The 18,492-nt window shown below is 38.9% G+C and overlaps 1 protein-coding gene across 3 annotated transcripts in view; it reads left to right on the plus strand.

Moving 5' to 3' along the window:
• LOC129777200 (neuropeptide SIFamide receptor) overlaps positions 1–18,492 on the plus strand; it is a 310,914-nt gene that overhangs the window by 151,563 nt on the left and 140,859 nt on the right. For all 3 annotated transcript variants that reach the window (XM_055783328.1, XM_055783327.1, XM_055783329.1), the window contains exon 3: positions 6,864–6,963. In XM_055783328.1, coding sequence (XP_055639303.1) covers positions 6,864–6,963 — 100 coding nt within the window. The remainder of the gene's footprint in view (positions 1–6,863; positions 6,964–18,492) is intronic.

Here is an 18,492-nt window from a genome sequence, read left to right on the forward strand (position 1 = left end):
ATGGAGTATGGTAGTTTTTGCTTCAGGTCCGCTGCCTGTACCCATATTTTGCATCTGGAAAGGATTCAATATCGCTGTTTGCGTATTGCTCTAGGATGTATTCAGTCAACACATACAATGAGTCTAGAAATTCTAGCTGGCATAATTCCTCTTTCCGTACGTTTTTTCGAGTTATCATTCCGTTTTTTAATACGGTGTGAAACACTTAATCCGAAGGTGATAGCACTTAGAAAAAATGTTGAACTCAGGTGTTCGATCTAGGCGAATGTCTCTATATCATGAATTTATGACTTTGGAAAGTCCATCTGCTTTATCTGGTTTCCAGATCATTCCTTTAATTTTGTTCAATTCCTCTATTACTATTGACCTGTCAATGAAGGATTATGTGCATAATATTTCAGATAATCTCCGCCATTTAGTTATACCTGCGATATTCCTGTCAAGGTATAAACATATTGACCCAACCAAAACTTTTTTTACTGATGGATCTAGTCTTAATGGATCCACAGGCTTTGGTATATTCAATATCAACTTCTTCACTTTTCGTAGGCTTAGTTTACCCTGTTCGGTGTTTGTTGCAGAATTGGCTGCAATATTCATGGCCTTACTCCATATTCAGACCTTGGCCCCAGATCACTTTTTCATTTTTTCTGATAGTCTCAGCTCTTTAGAGGTACTCCGTTCAGTGAGAACTAGATATACGTCGTATTTCTTATCTGAAATCCATCAACTTTTAAGTGCTCTGATTACTAGTTCATTTAATATCACTTTCGTATGGATTTCGTCTCATTGTTCGATACCTGGAAATGAGAAAGCAGATTTTCTTGCTAAGAAGGGCACTATGGAAGGAGACTTATTCTATAGGCCTATTATTTTCGATGAATATCTTCATTTTCCTCGTGAACGGGCACTTGTATCTTAGCAGTCAAGTTGGAATAGTAGTGATAAAGGCCGATGGCTATATTCTATCATTCCTAGGGTTTCTCTCAAACCATGGTTTAAAGGATATAATTTTTCTCGTGATTTTATACGGGTAGTGTGCAGACTCATGTCTAACCATTATTCTTCGAATGCACATCTTTTTCGAATTAACATCAGTGATAGTAACCTATGCGTGTGTGGTATAGGATATCAGGATATTGATCATATTGTGTGGTTTTGTTCTGAGTATCAAAATGACAGGTTATCTTTAATAGAAAATTTTCGCAATAAGGGAATGCCTCCTAGTTTTCCGATTCGCGACGTTCTGGCTACTCGCAATATCGATGCTATTTCTTTAATTTATGATTTTCTCAAATCCATACACTTTCAAATATGAATATATATGTTTAGTTTTCCTTCATTGTTTTGATTTTTTTATTAGCGTTTCCTTTTCTCTATTTCAACTTTTTTCTTCAGAATTCGAAAAGTAAGCAGATTTTCATCCCTTCCCTAGTCCCAAGGAGATAACTAGTTCCTAGGAGATGGTCATCTCTGCAACAAGAAACTTAAACAAGAAGCCTAAAGGGTGTGTCACATCAAATTGCATCACGGAAAAAACGCTGTAGAAATTCGCCCAGTAGACCGATCCTTTTGAAAATTTTAGACAGTAAAATAAAAACTATTAAACAACTTTTGGCATTTTCTTTTTATCCATACTTCGAGCCCAAGCCCGTATGCTCGCACCTTCCTCTTTACCCCGTCCATAAGGTTCTGTACAACGTCAGGTTGTAGTTTTTTTTGAACAGAAATCCATTTTCTCTTGAAGTCCGCCTCCGATTTGACAACTTTTGGGTTCTTTCGGAGGGCCTGCTTCATAATCGCCCAATATTTCTCTATTGGGCGAAGCTCCGGCGCGTTGGGCGGGTTCATTTCCTTTGGCACGAAGGTAACCCCGTTGGCTTCGTACCACTCCAACACGTCCTTTGAATAGTGGCACGAAGCGAGATCCGGCCAGAAGATGGTCGGGCCCTCGTGCTGCTTCAATAGTGGTAGTAAGCGCTTCTGTAGGCACTCCTTAAGGTAAACCTGCGCGTTTACCGTGCCGGTCATCACGAAGGGGGCGCTCCGCTTTCCGCAAGAGCAGATCGCTTGCCACACCATGTACTTTTTGGCAAACTTTGATAGTTTCTGCTTGCGAATCTCCTCCGGAACGCTGAATTTGTCCTCTGCGGAGAAGAACAACAGGCCCGGCAGCTGACGAAAGTCCGCTTTGACGTAGGTTTCGTCGTCCATTACCAGGCAATGCGGCTTCGTCAGCATTTCGGTGTACAGCTTCCGGGCTCGCGTCTTCCCCACCATGTTTTGCCTTTCGTCGCGGTTAGGAGCCTTCTGAACCTTGTATGTACGCAGGCCCACCCGCTGCTTGGTCCGCTGGACGAATGAACTTGACAAATTTAGCTTATTGGCGACATCCCGGACCGAACTTCTCGGATCACGTCTAAACTGCTTAACTACGCGCTTGTGATCTTTTTCACTGACGGAGCATCCATTTTTGCCGTTCTTCACCTTCCGGTCGATGGTTAGGTTCTCGAAGTATCGTTTTAGTACTCTGCTGACCGTGGATTGGACGATTCCCAGCATCTTACCGATGTCCCGATGTGACAACTCCGGATTCTCGAAATGAGTGCACAAGAATAATTCACGACGTTCTTTTTCGTTCGACGACATTTTTCCAAATTTACGAAAAGTTGACAGTGAAGCATGGCCAATGTGATCTATACACTCTTATCTGATTATAAGCGAAAGCTGAAGATATAATTCCTAAAAATTAAATTTCTACAGCGTTTTTTCCGTGATGCAATTTGATGTGACACACCCTTTATAATATTATCTTATTGTGAATTTTGTCATATTGTTTGTCCATATTATAACATTTTTCGAAAAGATAATAGGGTTTTTATGCCTTTTTGAGAAAGAACGTTGGCATTGTTCTACTCAAAGAGGCTTTTCCCTATTCATAAACACGGCTCATTGTTACTTAATGTTGCTGAGCCATTTGAAAATAAATTTAGTACAAAAAAAAAATGAATTGTTATGGAGTTCTCAAATAGATTGATGCAAAAATCTCGTAAATGCATCAGTAAATGACTCAGCAATATTCGGGAGTACAAAAGGAAGCTTGTATCTTCAATTACGACCAGTCTGAACTCGGGATTTCTGTTTGGATAATGGTTGAGAACCATTATCGAAACTCCATCGAAACTTTTCGATGAAAAGATGATATTATTTTCTTCAAAGTAAATAATAAATTATTATGGAGTGCCCAAATCGATTGACGAAAAATCTCATGAATCCGACATGAAATGACTGAGCAATTAGCGTTTGATATTAAACAATTTTCACGATTAGATTGATTTTTGTTTTCTAATTTGTACCCCCAAAATATGCCCGAAAGACATTATGCCATTCACTTGATAGATTTCGAGTTAATTTGTGGGACACATATATTCACGCCTTCTTTTCGGTAATAATCGGTTTGATGACTGCTGGATCAGAATCAACAATGCATTGTGCAATGGAAAGCATCTCTTTTTAAGATCGTTTCAGCGCGATTCATTTTCTATCACATGAAAATACTTGTTGAAACGGTATTCAAACATGTTCAACACATTTTGAATATTATATAATTTTCAAATCCACCAAAATTGTCACATCACTACCGTGAATGTCGTGGCACCGTGGAATCAAATTTCACGAACGGTTAAACTTTTTCGCCTATGTTCGGGTTGTGATTAATCATTCAATTTGAGCAACTAAGTGATAAATCAAGTAACGAGTATAATTACGATTTTGATTATCGCCGACATCATCTTGTCGGTGTCTTGGTCGTCATCCTGCAGCCGGGACACGCTCATAAACATAATAGTCCACATCCGCCGGAGCGAGCATTTTCTACATCCGTATAACAAACCATCTTCACCCCGCTCGTGTATATACGGCTGCAGCATGTAGTTATGTAGTGTGCTCCAACGGGGATTAATAGTCCTGTTGGAGCACGAGCTAGAACTGACTTACACACATGATAGTGTACTCCTGCCAAGTGTGTCGCGGAGAAGATGCATTCCCATAACCTATTAGTGAACCGTAGATGGGGGTTATATTTCACAGCTATACTTATTCTCTGCACCATTTTGTCGACTATTAGCCCACGTAGGAGCCATTTTTATGTTCCACTGCTAATCCTTGCCAACCAGCGACGTTGTACCTTAATTTAACTGTTCTATGCCACGATGTTGCGATGCCGGAATTACTGAACATCCTCCGCCATAGATTTGGTTGTTGTCGGTAAAATTACAGTTTTTTTACAACTAGTTCAAATTAAACAATCCCATTCTTAGATGAATGTTATCGAATGGAACAAATAAATACAAAACATGTGAACGAGCTGACCAAGTTATTGTTCATTGATACTTGATTGGTACCAGAATACTTATATTTTGACTCGTAAAATGATAGTAGACCTTATTATCAGCATCGTACAAGTCAAACTTTTATTTAGTTACTATGCGAGTTACGAATCGGGCATAAATCGTTTCGAGTTTGTTAGAAAGTTGCTTTAGTGCTACTACAAAAAATAATATTTTCCTTGAACTCACATTCCTCTACCTCGCCACAGGCAGTATTTTACATACCAGAAATTCCAGAAATTAAAAGCTCATCAAGTACCATTGTTATTTTTTGATGTTTCGTAAGAAAAATTGGAAAACCGTGGCACTATTCATCACTAAAAGGAAAACCTGACAATAACGAATGATTATCAATGTCAAAGGGCCTGGCCGAGTAAGGGAGTAAAAAGTGCCCCCAAACCAAATCACTAGCTGTATGGCAAATATTGTAAAGGATATTAAATAAGAAATTTTGGTGGTTTATTTGAACCCCTATGTGGTTTGACGTAGGATCTATAGTGAAAAACGTACTTTTTCGATTATTTCACGCCATCCTCAAAAGAGCCGAGATAAAAATACTGAATGTGCATCTTACTACGGTGTATCAAAAAAAATTATCAAAAAAAATTTTATCAAAAATTTTAGTACTAAAAAAAATATTGAAATTTTGAAATTTTTTTTTTGGGATTTAGAGATTCAGTACTACTCTAACTCATATTTTAATGTGTTTCTACGGCTTTTCTAGATATGTGGGATTTTTTTCAGTGTTGCGCGAGTTAAATTTATTCGGACGTGGTATACTTTTAAAAAAATATCCGTCTTCATTCGTGGTTCGATCTAAACTGATTTATTCAATAAATTAAACCCTAGCTACAGTTCTAACTGCTGATGGTGCACTCCTAGCGGTGTGGTCATCGATCGAATTCCATCCATCGTCGTCCTCAATAAATATGCCGATCGTAACAAAATCGATGTCGTCCGTTTTTTTGCCTTCCTTGCTGTCTCCACGTGCGATGCTTGCGTCAGCTTGTTAGCAGTGAGCCTCGGTAGCTAACTCGCGGTATCAAAAAATATTTTTTTTATATTTCCAAAGAGTGGTTAGGTAAGGGAGTAAAAATTGCCCCCAAACCAAATCACTAGCTGTATGGCAAATATTGTAAAGGATATTAAATGAGAAATTTTGGCGGTATATTTGAACCCCTATGTGGTTTGACGTAGGATCTATAGTGAAAAACGTACTTTTTCGTTTATTTCACGCCATCCTCAATAGATCCGAGATAAAAATTTGAAAAAAATACTGAATGTGCATCTTACCAGACGATGAAGAAAATTATTTTTGTGTCACACAATGCTCTTAAAAATTCAGGAAAAATTACGCCACATGTAGAAAAAAGAATCATACGAACGCATTTAAATAAAAATTTAAGCAGGAGTGGGTCTCAAAGTTATATTTTTTTCAAAATTTCGAAATGCCGAAAAATCTATAAAATTTTTTTGTACTGTGTATTTTTTTTAATTTTATTTTTATTATTAGATATTTGAAAAAAAAAACAGTTTGAAGATATTTATCAATCTAGAAAAGCCGTAAGAGCACATTTAAATATGAATTAGAGTAGTACTGAATCTCAAAATCCCAATTTTTTTTTCAGAATTTAAATATTTTTTTTAGTACTAACATTTTTGATGAAATTTTTTTTGATAATTTTTCTTGATGCACCGTGGTAAGATGCACATTCAGTATTTTTTTTTTCAAATTTTTATCTACGTCAAACCACATAGGGGTTCAAATAAACCGCCAAAATTTCTTATTTAATATCCTTTACAATATTTGTCATACAGCTAGTGATTTGGTTTGGGGGCACTTTTTACTCCCTCACCCGGCCAGGCCCTTTACGCTAGTTTCTCTTTCATATTGTTTTGGAGATTTCCTGGTAATATGCTCTACTTTTTTAAGAAAAATACAGAAATTTTTATATACTTTACAACATCTTGAATAAGTATTCACATTCCTTGAGTGGTCTTCAAGATATCTAAAATATTCCCCCTTGTTCCACGCGGCGAGTGACGTGAGTTGACAAAGTTTCTCGCTTAATTGTGGAAGCTACTTTACTTTTCAACTTCTTTTTGATAAACGAGTCTATAACATATGAGACACGACTTCAAATCTCACATAGTGACAAACTATAGTCACGCTATTCGCCTACGGGAATGCAGTGACTTGAACCATCTCACCACATTCGCCGCGCAGAATAAAGGGGATTATGTTACGTACCTTCACGTAAACTCTACGTTGTCTGTGTATCGCGCTTAACGATTCACTTCAAACCAATCGATACATGCTTCCATTTTTCAATATAATAGTGCACCAATATGCGAATGCCACATTGAAATATTCGGAAGATTTTTCGTCCGATCCTTAAAAAAAACAGTGCTCTTAATGCAGGTACACTTTACATTGCCAGAATCTCATCAATCCGCTTTTCCTCTCCATTGCAGCGTGGATGCTCGGCTGGCTGATGTGCAAAACCGTACCCTACATACAGGGCGTTTCCGTGGCCGCATCTGTCTACAGTCTGATAGCAGTTTCGCTGGATCGGTAAGTACGGCAAAATGATTCCCTTATTATAATAACAACACCGCACCGAGGGTATGCAAAGCCTTCTGCGGGAAGCAGTCTTTCAGACGGGAGACTCGAGCATTCCAATTCCGTAGCACTGTTCCGTTCTCTTCGTACCTTTCTTTGGTCGGTAGCGGAAATGGTTCGGGGGTATAATTTAATCAGCTGCTACAAACTGAAATGCATGCCGAGGAACCAGAGACAAACTGATGGGAAAGTATGCACTTTCAATCGAGCAGCCACAAACGAGAACAGGAACTCCACACAGTGTGAGTCTGGAAAGAGAAAGCCTGAGCCATAGTTTGTATAATTCAATAATAGAGTTAGTATTTTGGTGTGATAATATGTGTTATGTAAGTATTTTGTTTCATGTTGTGAGTAATCCAGGAAGTGAAAACGGCGGAAATGCCGAGACCATCAACCAAACATAAATCTCTAGTGAAGTTGAGAAATTTTATTTTTTTAATGTTTTCGTTCGTTCTAAAAATTCTCGAAGTTAAAAGTAAATAGCTTTAAAAATTTGACGTTTATCTCCAAAAAGTATGATATTTGTGCAAGTTGATCCTGGTTCTGGTTCCTGGACAAGTTCAATTAATAGAACAAAACTTAATTTGGTGTGATGTCACAACAACATTCATTTTTACTATCTCTTTAACATAAACAAACGGATGCTTCATGCAACACAACTTAGTAACTAAGCTTATTGGGCCGTATTCTTATAGATTAGGAAGCAAAAAACAGTGAGAGAACCAGATGAATGGGTGGCTGATTACTGACTGAACTAGGATTGGGCGATCTCGGATCGATTCTTAGAAGATCGATCTTTTCCATCTTTTCCAGGATTATGCATAGATACAGGTTTCCAAGCAATCGAAGGCATGGTTTGCCGAGAAGGACATTCCGCTTCTTGAATGACCTGCTGGCAGTCGATTGCAATCCCATAGAGAACCTATGGAGAATCTTGGCCGAAATGGTCTATGCAAACGGATGACAATTTGACAACATTTCGAGTCTCAAGGCAGTAATTCAGGAGTGTTGGGCTATAATCAATATGGCAACACTTTAAAAGCTGTCTGATTCGATGCCAAATCGAGTTTTCAAAGTGATCCGAAATAGAGATGGACATACTAAGTATTAGCTACCGATTGGACTCGAAATTTGCCGCACAAATTTTCTTTTGAAATTTTAGGATGCGGCTAAACGAATGTCCACCCTGATTCCACATATTTGAATTACTTAGAAAACAAAAAGTGAATTTATACTTTTTTTTAGAATTCGGTGAAAATAAACAATAATCGTCTTTTATGAACAAAACTGTACAAAGAATTGACTCATTTTTAAAAATATTGAGGAAAAATAGGGTGCGTCTAAACGATTTTTTTTTATTATTAAATCGTTTATTTTTACAGGCTCAGTTACATAAGTTTAAAGGAGCCAAACTCCTGACTGTATTGTTACAAGTATATATAAACATTTTTCCTTAATTCTAATGTTAATGGTGTAGAAAACCGATTACTCGCTGTCTACTCGAGTTTAGAAGGGTGACATATTTTCTTCAGGAAAAGGAAGGGATAAAAGGATATGTTGACAATGTTCACTCTCACATTCACGCTCACATTCATTACACTCAATTCTTAAGCCTATCTTATATCTAATATGTTTTTACATTTCACCTTATTCTATTGTTAATAAGAAGGGATTTGATTTCTCGCGAAGAAAAAGGAAAAGAGAATATAAGGATATAAGGATAATCAGACACGAAGATCGATAACTTTTAGGAAGACATATATTTGGGACATGTAATCAAGGTCTAAACCAGCCAACACATCTCTCACCGGCACATTGGGCTGCCTTCCTCTAGCCCGAAGAGAGTTTTCTAAATTCGATCTGGCAACAAGATACTCCTCGCACGACCAAACAACGTGTTCGACGTCGTGGTAACCTTGGCCGCAGGCACAGATATTGCTGTCGGCAAGATCAAAACGAAAGAGTAGCGCGTTTAACGAACAGTGATTGGACATGAGTCGGGAGAAGGTGCGAATAAAGTCCCGACTCAAGTCCAGACTTTTGAACCATGGTTTGAGGCTAACCTTAGGGATAATTGAGTGGAGCCACCGGCCCAATTCATCTTCGTTCCATTTGCGTTGCCAGTTAACGATGGTATTTTTACGAACTAAAGAATAAAACTCATTGAAGGCGATTTGACGCTGATAAATTTCGCCTTCAATTGCACCTACCTTTGCTAATGAGTCAGCCCTCTCATTACCCGGAATTGAGCAATGTGAAGGGACCCAGACAAAGGTAATGACATAACAGCGTCTGGTAAAAGCACTCAAAATTTCTCGTATTCTCTCAAGGAAGTACGGCGAGTGCTTTTCCGGCCTCACTGAACGGATAGCTTCGACAGAGCTCAGACTATCCGTTACAATGTAATAGTGTTCAACAGGTCGTGAGGCGACGCTGTCCAGCGCCCAGTGTATTGCTGCCAATTCAGCAATATACACTGAGCAAGGATTCTGAAGACTGTGTGAGGTGCTAAAAAAATTGTTGAACACTCCGAATCCTGTGGACTCATTCATAGAGGACCCATCAGTAAAGTACATATTATCACAATTGACACGCCCATACTTTGCTTCGAAAGTCGTAGGAACAATCCCCGATCGATGATAATCTGGAATTCCATGGATATCCTGCTTCATGGACAGATCAAAATGTACAGAGGAATTGATGTAGTCAGGAAAACAAACACGGTTGGGAATATACGAAGAAGGATCAACCTGCATGGAGACGAATTCATGATATGAGCTCATGAATCCAGAATGAAAATTTTGCTCGATCAGCTGCTCAAAATTTCCGATCACCAATGGGTTCATAACCTTACACCGGATGAGGAACCGAAGAGATAATAAATTGAAGCGATCTTTTAGTGGGAGTAGGCCTGCCAAAACCTCGAGACTCATGGTATGCGTTGAGGGCATACATCCCAATGCAATACGGAGACAAAGATACTGAATTCGCTCGAGTTTAATGAGGTGTGTTTTGGCAGCTGATTGAAAACAGAAACTGCCATACTCCATCACTGAGAGAATAGTTGTTCGATACAACATTATAAGATCTTCGGGATGGGCTCCCCACCAGGTGCCGGTAATTGTACGGAGAAAGTTTATTTTTTGTTGACATTTTTTACTCAGATACCTAATATGGGCCCCCCAAGTACATTTGGAGTCGAACCATACCCCAAGATACTTGAATGACATAGCATGAGTGATCGGTTTACCCAAAAGTTGAAGCTTTGGTTTTGCTGGTCTATGCTTCCTAGAAAAAACCACCATCTCTGTTTTCTCCGTGGAGAATTCGATCCCTAGCCCAATGGCCCAGGTTGAAAAATTGTTCAAGGTATCTTGTAAGGGTTCTTGCAGGTCGGATTCGTTTGATCCTACGACAGACACCACTCCATCATCTGCAAGTTGTCTTAGGCTGCAATTTTGTGTAAGGCAATTGTCGATGTCGCTTACATAGAAGTTGTACAAAAGGGGGCTTAAACATGAGCCCTGGGGGAGGCCCATGTAAGAGAACCGACTTACTGCCGAATCTCCGTGAGAAAAGTTCAAATGTTTCTCACAAAGCAAGTTATATAACATATTATTCAATAGAGGCGGCAGACCCCGAAAGTGTAATTTGTCTGACAAAACCTCTATTGAAACAGAATCAAAGGCCCCCTTTATGTCCAAGAATACTGAAGCCATTTGTTTTTTTCCGGCGTAAGCCATTTGAATTTCTGAAGAAAGCAACGCAAGACAATCATTCGTCCCCTTGCCCCTGCGGAACCCATATTGTGTATCTGAGAGTAAGCCATTCGTTTCAACCCAACGATCAAGGCGAAACAAGATCATTTTCTCCAACAATTTCCGTATACAAGACAGCATTGCTATTGGGCGGTACGAATTGAAGTCGGACGCGGGCTTTCCGGGTTTTTGAATAGCTATAACTCGTACTTGTCTCCAATCATCTGGAACAATATTATGCTCCATAAACCGATTGAATAAATTCAACAAGCGATGTTTCGCCACATCAGGGAGGTTTTTCAGCAAGTTGAACTTAATTCTATCCGATCCCGGCGCAGAATTGTTACATGAAAGGAGAGCAAGAAAGAATTCTACCATCGAAAACTCGGAATCAAGATCGCACCTATCTTGTGAAATATCTCGAACAATTTTTTGTACAGGAACGGAATCGGGACATACCTTCCGTGCAAAATTTAAAATCCATCGATGTGAATATTCCTCGCTTTCATTCGTTGAAGAGCGATTTCTCATGTTTCGAGCCACTTTCCATAATTTTTTCATTGACGTTTCTCGTGACAGACCTCCCACGAAATTTCGCCAATAAGCACGTTTTTTCCCTTTGATCAAGTTTTTAAATTGATTTTCAAGGGATAAATACGTTTGAAAATTCTCAATGGTTCCACTTTTCCGAAAAGCTATAAATGCATTCGATTTATCCTGATAAAGCTTGGAACATTGGCTATCCCACCATGGATTGGGAGGCCTTCGACGAATAGTGGAACCTGGGATGGGTTTCGTTTGAGCGCGAACCGCGCTGTCATAGATCAAACGAGAAAGGAAGTTATACTCCTCCAATGGAGGTAAACCATCTCTGGAATTGATGGCTAGAGTAATCGCGTCCGCATATTTTTTCCAGTCAATGTGTCTTGTGAGGTCATATGCCATGTTTATAGATTCAGAAGAATTCGACCCAATGGTGATGGAAATTTCGATTGGCAAGTGATCACTACCGTTGGGATCCTGGATTATATTCCACTTGCAATCTAACGATAGTGAATTCGAGCAAAGCGAGAGGTCAAGAGCACTTGGGTTAGCAGGAGGTTTAGGTACACGTGTTGTTTCCCCAGTGTTCAAAACGGTCATTTTGAAGCTGTTACAAAGGTCATATATCAACGATGAACGATTGTCGTCGTACTGTTCCCCCAGGCAGTTCCGTGAGAGTTGAAGTCTCCCAAGATCAATCGTGGCTCAGGAAGGAGTGAGCACATGTCAACAAGTTGCTTGCGGCTAACCGCAGATCTCGGAGGCCAATACAAGCTGACTATACAAAGGTTTTTGCCTCTGATGTTTGCATGACAGGCAACAGCTTCGATCCCTCCAATAGGTGGAAGGTCTGAATTCTAAAAAAAGAGTGACACTTATTGATCCCCAATAGTACCCCTCCGTATCTGTCATCGCGGTCCAAGCGTATTATATTAAAATCGTGGAAAGAGAGATCATTTTGAGAAGAGAGCCAGGTTTCGGACAGTGCAAAAACATCACAATTGACTTTATGAATTAGAAATTTGAATGTATACAATTTAGAGATAAGACTACGACAATTCCACTGTAAAACAGTGATATCTCCGACCTCTCTATTTAAATTAGACATCAAGAGAGATAATCATTGCAAGGAGGGGCCATGTTTGCATCAATTGTTGCAAAATTGTCTTCAATACTGGAAGCATTGAGATGACAATGGTTCTGATGGAGTCGGAAACATTAAAACACTTGAAGATTTGATCCAAAAGGTCAGACAACTTTATAAATCCCGATTGGGAAGTTGAGCTGGACGGAGGTCTAAACGAATGTCTACCACTGTATAACCAGTTGCGCATATGATCATTAATCTGATGATGACATCAATTACAGGTGAAAGGTTTGGTTTGGGTTTTAGCGGTTGTTGAATTTCTAATAATGCTTTTCCAATTAATTTATCTAATAAAACGACTGCCTGATGGCACAAGATTAATGCATTATGGCCTTCATGCTGAGGAACAAAAAAAATGCTTTTGATGTTTGAATAGAAATATGAAATTTGTATTCCCGACAAGTTCGATCTTTTTGAAAAGATCACCCAATCCAAGACTGAACGTAAGTTCGTTGAATATGAGTGAATCTCGCTCTATAGGAAATGTTCTTAGTAACTTCAACCGAAAAAGTTACGAGAAACATAAGATTGAATAGCCTGATGGATTATGAATTTGGTTTGTGCTAATTTAAGCGTAATGAAAACAGTCGTAGATCGTATATAGTAGCGTAGATCTACCAATTTATTTTCAATTCAAAATTATCTGATTAGAAGGTGACCTAAGTTGTATACGGAAAATCGGAATCAATTATAACCTTTGCCACACGGGTACATGGAAAAAAACCTATCAAATGTAAGTCAGAGTTGGAAATCAGATTTATTAGAATAATAAATTACATTTTGAGCTGCTACTAAAACCTGCTTGTAAATCGTAGTGTCGATATTCTAGCCCCAAACATGATAGTATTTTACGTTGACCCCCTGTGGTGTGTGCTCTAGTATAGGTTGGACATGTAAACATTCGGACACGAAAATCTTGATTGAGTTAAAAAATGCGTTTCCCATTCAATGTAACAGGTTGAAGAATACATTTGGTGACTCAACTATGTCGAAAACACGGGTATATGAATGATATAAGGCATTCGAAGACGACCGAAAAGAGATGAACAATTTGCCACGTCAAGGACCATCATCCACCTCTTCAACTACATCGACAAAATAGAAGGAATGGTGCTCGGATGATAATCGTTATTGAAGTATGAAAAAGCTAGCGCGTGAATTAAATATTTTACGTGACCGTTCGTCATATTTTGGCTGATGTTTCGGGCATGAGAAATGTAACAGCACGACTAGTACCAAAAGAGCTCAATTTTCTTTAAAAATGACGAAACATGAGTGTACGAGCAGTGTTGCCACACGTACAGATTTATCTGGAATGGTACATATTTTTTCGTTATTTTTAGTAGAGATTCTGTACGGTACAGAGTACAGATTTTCGTCAAAAAGTACAGATGGGTACAGTTTTTTTTTCATTTGTGAAATTTCTAACATTTGAACAAAGCAACATTGAGGTACATGACGACTTTTACGCCGCAGTATCGCTTGGTGCTGCTGATCATAAAAGCATTTACAATGCGACGATTGATCAGTTGCATAAGGACGAAGTTCCTTACAAGGATCGTCTGAAAGGATCCGCGTCGGGCGGATCAACCCCAGATCATCAGATTGAATTGTTTGTTGCTGGTTGGAAAACCTGAATTCACGATGCTACATGAAGAGCTGAATGATTTTTATTTGATCATTTTCACTAATATCTGCGAGGAATCTTACGTTGTTCTAATGTCCAATGCTATTAAATATGAAGATCACTTGAAAAGCGACAAGAATTCTAGGTTGGAACAGAAGCAAAAGAAATTATCAAAAAAAATGGACAGCGAAATGATATTTGTCGCAGTTTTTTCGTGGATCTAATCAGACAATATGAGATAAAGATTCGATTTTGATGATTCGACGCTTAAGTCTACGGCAATGTTAAATCCCAGAAAACGATCATGTGCAGGATTGGTGTTTGGAAAAATGGATGGATAAAAAGAATTGACGGTTCGTTCGCCTTTCGGTGCTTCGATGTCTTGTTTGTAAAGTTCTCACTACGCCTCACTCCTCGGCAACTGTCGAGTGATTTATTTCAGAATATAATAAGAACAAAAAATATGCTTCGAAATCGGCTCAGCAACGATACGATGAACGCTATTTTGAGATCAAAAGATTTGATCAAACATCGTGGTGGCAGCTCGAAAATTTTAATAAATGATAGTATGAAATCTAGATTAAGAAAAACGACGTATAAGCATCATCAAACACACGAATGATTTGCAAATGTAAATGTAGTATTTGTAATAAATAAATGAGTATTTTTTCATGCTAATAGATTATTTTTTTCTCTACAACGAATATTTTCGATGGTACAGACTTTTGGTACAGATTTTTGGAAAAAAGAACAGATGAAAATGATTTTAATACCTCTGGTACAGATTTAAATGTGGCAACACTGATTTGATGTGGTGTCACAACAACAACGAAAATCATTTTAACTAACTCATGGATGCTGCATGCAATAGCATGCAAAATGATCGGAGGCTAAGACACAACAAATTAACTAAGCTTATTGGACCGTATTTTTATTATATAATTTATAATAGATTAGAACGCGAAAACAGTGAGAGAACCATGGTGGCTGATTACTGAAGTTACTGAACGTAAGTTTGTTGACTTTGAGTGGGTCTCGCTCTAGAGCAAATGTTCTTGGTAACTTCAACCGAAATAGTTACTTGAAACATGAGATGAAACAAAGGATCGAATAGCCTGATAGAAAACAGTCGTAAAGATCGTAGATCTATCAATTTACTTTAAATTTAAAATTACCGTCGTTGGGGTGAGAATGGGTCAAAAATGGTAGTTTTCGATCTTTTTGTTGAATGACTATCATAAATCAGAGTTAAACATAATTCTGATTACGTAAATATGTTCTCTAATGATAAACTTACGAGTGTTCAGGGAATTGTTGAATAACACTAATTTGCACTGAACTGTGATTAAATGAAAGTTGACCCCTTAGAGAGGGTGACAATGGATCAAAGTAGTGAATATTACTTTCTATTAAGAATTTTGTTTAGAAATCAATTTCTCAATAATTTCAAGATAATTTGACAACATGTAAGTGTCTTGAATGATTATTTGAGTTACGAAAATTGTGTCAATCCACTTAAAAGTGCGATGGAAATGTTTATATTAGGCTGTCAAAAAAGTCCTGCGGTATTTTTTTTAAATTTTCATTTGTTCATAAAATTAGTTACAATCAACTGTTTTAAGTCAAATATGCGCCGTTTTGTTCGATGACTTGTTCCCAACGAGATGCCAACTTCATAATACCCATGTTATAGAAGCTCGCTTCCTTATTGGCAAAAAACTCGGATAGCCAATTTTCACAGGCCTCTTTTGTGGCTAACTTCTGACTACCTAGCTAGTTCGCCATGGACAAAAACAGGTGGTAGTCACTTGGTGCAAGGTCCGAACTATACGGCTGATGCAAAAGAACCTCCCATCCGAGCTCCCGGAGCTACTGGCGCGTCACCAAAGAAGTGTGTGGCCTGGCGTTGTCCTGATGGAAGACAATGCGGCCTCTGTTTATCAAAGATGACCTCTTCTTCATGAGTGCTACCTTCAAGCGGTCCGGTTGTTGGCAGTACAGGTCCGAATTGAGCGTTTGGCAATAGGGAAGCAGCTCATAATAGATTATTCCTTGATAATCCCACCAAACACACAGAAGAACCTTCCTGGCCGTTAATGAGGGCTTGGCCACCGTCTGAGCCGCTTCAGCGGGCTTCGACCATGACCGTTTGCGCTTCACGTTGTCGTAAGTGACCCACTTTTCATCGCCAGTCACCATCCGCTTCAGAAACGGGTCGGTTTTGTTGCGATTCAGCAGCGATTCACATGCGTCGATACGGTCAAAGATGTTTTTTTGCGTCAACGTGTGTGGCACCCATACATCGAGCTCCTTTGTGAATCCAAGCTTCTTCAAATGGTTAATAACGGTTTGATGACTTATCCCCAGCTCTTGGCCGATGCTACGGCTGCTACTATGCCTGTCTTTCTCGGCTAATTCAGCGATTTTGTCGCAATTTTCGACGACAGTCCTTCCGGAGCGTGGCGTATCTTCGACGACCTCCACACCAGAACGAAAACGTTGAAACCATCGTTGTGCGGTGGAAATGGAAACTGTATCGGGTCCATAAACTGCACAAATTTTATTGGCAGCTTGAGATGCATTTTTGCCTTTGTCATAGTAGTACTGTAAAATATGTCGGATTTTCTCTTTATTTTGCTCCATACTTGCGACACTATAACTCACGAACGACTTAACCAAACAAAACACTGTCAAGGACTATATTATAGCGCGCAAAAATACCTTTCCAACAAGCTATAGTATGACTCGATACAATGAATACAACTAGAATTACTCGCTTACAACGACACTTCGCGGAAATACCGCAGGACTTTTTTGACAGCCTAATATATGAAGATTTTTCTTAATTCTACCGTCGACGATTTCTCCTGCCGTTCTGGTTCCAGGAAGGATATCAAACCTCTTTAGTTACTTTCGTCTCGCTCATGAGGTGAGATCCCCATGGCCTAGTGGTTAGCGTGGGGGTTCGGGTTCGATTCCCGTTGGGTCAGAAATTCTATCGACAAAAGTCGTTTTTCTGGCTTGCACTGGTGCAGTTGAACACTAGGGTGTGGTGGGAAGAGCAAAAGAGCAATTATCAAAGAGATGGATACACCCTTTTCAAAAGTTACACTTGCCTCAAAAAGCTCCCAAATGCTGTGGAAAACTCATATTTCCTCCAACCCAAACGGAATACAAACTTTCATTCGAAAAACTATGGATGGGTTATACCTATGATATAACCGCAAGGTTGACGTAGGAATGACGTTGGCTTAGTAATCAATTGTATTTCTTCAATTAGCAATAATCCCACCTCGGATGATCCTTTTCGGGTACGATATCACCGCGGCGCAGTGCTATCTTTTGTGTATTGATTAAATTATTGATTACAATTGTGAATAAATGAAACTGTTTACGAATTCAATTGCAAACAAATCTCAATTTAAATCATTTCATGCATTATAGTAGTAGTTATCGCAGCAAATAATTATCAACATGTTGCCTAATCATCAAACGGTATGCGTAGAAGTTCAGTGAGCTGGCGACATGAAGGGGTATCTTCCAATGCAGTCTTGAATAATCGAGCCAAAGCGTTGCATTTGTACCCGCTTTTGTAGACCGTGGTAGCAAAATGAATTCTGGAGTTTCAAAATGTTTGGGGTATAAAAGTATTGCCGACTTGGATGTATCTGCAATGCCGATTCTCCCAACGTCTTGGTTTCGGAATCTGTATTGGGAAAACACATTCCGATTTGCAAAAATGCAAGCGAGTACAAAAGTACTCGTAGTTTCTTCTTCTTCTTTTCCTTTGTTTACGGAGACTTTAAATCTTACGATTCATTCGTCTCCGGTATTCTATTTGTTCCTATTCTTATTATTTCGAGTGTAAAATGTATTTATATTTTCTTGTAAAGTTCAGTTTCTTTTAAAAATTCTATTAAATTATTTTCCTGTATTTCAACGTTACTTAAAATATCTCTTAAGTTCTGACCTATATTATTTTTAATTCTAGCGTCCTTTGTATGTTGGCAATCCAGTAGTAAGTGACTTACAGAAATGTGGGTCTCACTGCATGAGCATTGAGGTTTTTCTTTCCTTTGAAGTATATGAGTATGAGTGACTTTGGTGTGGCCGATTCGAAGACGGGTAAGAAGCCGTCTTTCCTAACTGTTATTTCTGTCATGCCATGGAAGAGTGGTGTTTTTAATTCCTTGAAGAAAAGTTGTTCTACTGTTTCTCCAGGCTATGTCCCAACTTTGGCGGATCTGATGTTTTACCCAAAGTTTCGCATCAGAGCGTGGAATGGGAATATTAGGGGGTTCTTGGGTACTACCCCTGCCGGCTAATTTGTCAGCGGCAATGTTTCCGGGAATTCCGGCATGCCCAGGAACCCAACAGAAGGTGATATTTTTGTTGGAAGCTCTGCT

Source organism: Toxorhynchites rutilus, chromosome 3 (assembly GCF_029784135.1).
Source record: "Toxorhynchites rutilus septentrionalis strain SRP chromosome 3, ASM2978413v1, whole genome shotgun sequence".
Classification (NCBI taxonomy): domain Eukaryota; kingdom Metazoa; phylum Arthropoda; class Insecta; order Diptera; family Culicidae; genus Toxorhynchites; species Toxorhynchites rutilus.